General features: G+C 32.9%; 1 protein-coding gene across 1 annotated transcript; it reads right to left on the bottom strand.

Moving 5' to 3' along the window:
* Positions 1 to 897: 897 nt before the first annotated feature.
* Positions 898 to 1,191, bottom strand: LOC142240126 (larval cuticle protein 9-like; the record flags this gene model as incomplete). Its single annotated transcript, XM_075311837.1, has 1 exon — positions 898 to 1,191. A coding segment is annotated over one exon (294 nt), but the record flags the coding sequence as incomplete, so codon positions are not given.
* Positions 1,192 to 2,736: the final 1,545 nt, after the last annotated feature.

Genomic DNA, 2,736 nt, shown 5'->3' with positions numbered 1-2,736 from the left:
AAGTTATTTTCTTTGTCCAAAAGTCGATAAACTTTTCAATGTAGTCGTATTGTCCTTATAATTAAGTGATTTGACTTAAAAATGAGTATCTTAACATGAAAGAAAAAATTTATAGGCTAAGGTCAACTTGACTTTAATAATTCAGAAAAATTCTTTAAATTTAATGAAATTGTCTTTAAATTTGTTGTCTTTTTGCATCTTGACTACAAAGCAAAAAAATCGTTCAAATATAGGACATGTTTTTCAAAACTTTATTTTAAAGAAGTTTTTTACTTCAAACATAGCATAATTTCTACTGGAAGTCGAGTCCTAATTTGGGAAATAAAGTTGCCGTTAACTCGTTTTTAAAGGACTTTGATAGCATATGAAGAAAAAAAGCTGAGAAAGCGAAAAATGAAAATTTGCTTCCTAGAAGCAAGTACACAAAACCTAAATTTAAAAGAGAATTGTGTCTTAAAAGTATCCTTACTTGTATTCCCCGCTTCTTTGGCTCGGAATCAATACCAATTTTTTTAAAGAAAAGACAAAATCTTTGGAACCGAGTATGCGTTTTTTTCAGTGTAGATCTGATAGTAATTCATGAAAATACTCGTACTGTAGTTAATGCGGACTTGTTCCCAGAGTCTGACGAATGCATATAACATCGAACAAACAATATCTCCTACGGAACACTATAACATAGAAGTATTAAACCTACTAAGCCAAACACACATCGTGTTCAACCATACTAAAATTTAAAAACTCGACCCTTTATCCTGATACCTAACCACAAATTGGTATTTCGATCAACTGCACTCCTTCAACTGAAGAATGCACAATGTACTGTTAAAATAAATTAAATAATCATATTTCAGTTCGTCATTCTAACTTTTATTTCCACATTCAAATATTAATCACTTAATGATGATTTTGTTCAACAGTTGGATGATAACCATGATCATCAGCATGATAGGAGACCTTGACGTGCTTACCATCCTTGCTGACAAATTCATATTCACCCTTGACAACCCAGTTATCCTTATCTTCCAAATGACCCTCTTGGATAGCCTTAATGTGGTTACTCAATTCAATACCATATTTGAAACTGTCCTTTTCAACTTCAGAAAATTCCTTGAGGACATCAGCTTCTTCATTGGCATAAGTGAAAGCCAAAAGGCATGCGAGGAGGACAATCTGTGACAAAGGAGTTTTTAATTTAATTTAATTTAATGTCTCTCCAGGTATAAAATTGGTAAACTTACTGCAAATTTCATGATGTTGAATTGTGTCGTTTCTTTTTCTATCACAAAAAAAAATTAACTTGAAATCAATTTAAAGCTGATCCTATTTATATGAAATTTTTAGCTTGATTCCCGAATTATGCAGATATTAGCAAATGCTGTAGTTAAACAAGAAATTTATTGATGCACTTCAATTACCATTAGCAATTTTTTATTGCAATTATTTGGGATTCGTTATCTCTTTAGTTTCTATTAAACCAGAAGATCTGCAAAAAAGCAAGAAATAAATAAATAACAAAAATGAAATGAACGAAATATGTTCGTATATTCAAAACCATTCTCCCTAAAAAAACACAGTGGTATAATTACAAAAATCTAAGTAAAGTTTGACCAATAAATGTTTGCGTATTGTATTTAACCCTTTATATGGTGAACATAATGGGCATGCCCTAGGACGTGCCATTATTACACTAAAAAAACATATTCTGCTTTAAAGTTTTTTCCTTGACCAAAAAAAAAAACGAAACTTTGCTATTAAAGTCAAAGACAGTTAGGAGATTCGATTTAAAAATTGATATATTTAAATCTAAAGCAATTTTTAGATAACTTCGTAAAAGTGTCCGAAAATAATCAAAAGGCGCGAATGAAGTTTGCAAGAGAGCATAAAAATTGGACGACAGATGACTGGAAACGTGTTACAGTGCTGTCGCTACTACTTCAATCGAAGTATTTTGCTTCATTTTCACAAAATTTACTTCGTCACTCCTTCTCCCAAAAATCTGCTTCACTTTTTGTTCTGCTTCAAACTTTAAAATTGTTTTTTCCTATTCCTTTAATTACGATGAACATAGCGGTTTTAATCATTGAATTATTAACCGATGTGGACCAATTTTTGCATAGTTGTTAGAGACCATATACTTACACCATGTACCAACTTTCAGCCGGATCGGAAGAAATTTGGTTCTCTTAGAGGCTCCGCAAGCCAAATCGGGGAATTAGTTTATATGGGGGCTATATATAATTATGGGACGATGTGGACCGATATGGACCAATTTTTGCATGGTTGTTAGAGATCATATGCTGAAACCATGTACCAAATTTCAACTGGATCGGATGAAATTTGCTTCTCTTAGAGTCCCCGCAAACCAAATTTGGGGGTCCGTTTATATGGGGGCTATACGTAAAAGTGGACCGATATGGCCCATTTGCAATACCATCCGACCTACATCAATAACAACTACTTGTGCAAATTTCAAATCGATAGCTTCTTTCGTTCGGAAGTTAGCGTGATTTCAACAGACGGACGGACGGACATGCTCAGATCGACTCAGAATTTCACCACGACCCAGAATATATATACTTTATGGGGTCTTTGAGATGTGTTACAAACGGAATGACAAAGTTAATATACCCCCATCCTATGGTGGAGGGTATAATAGAATGAATTCTATTGTTTTGTTTTCAAAAATGTATGCTACTCAAATTTTATTCAATCTACTCCACTTTTTTCCAAAAT

This window comes from Haematobia irritans, chromosome 5, assembly GCF_050003625.1.
Source record: "Haematobia irritans isolate KBUSLIRL chromosome 5, ASM5000362v1, whole genome shotgun sequence".
Lineage (NCBI taxonomy): Eukaryota > Metazoa > Arthropoda > Insecta > Diptera > Muscidae > Haematobia > Haematobia irritans.
The sequence above is the reverse complement of the archived record's forward strand: the minus strand, read 5'-3'. Positions and strand labels throughout refer to the sequence as shown.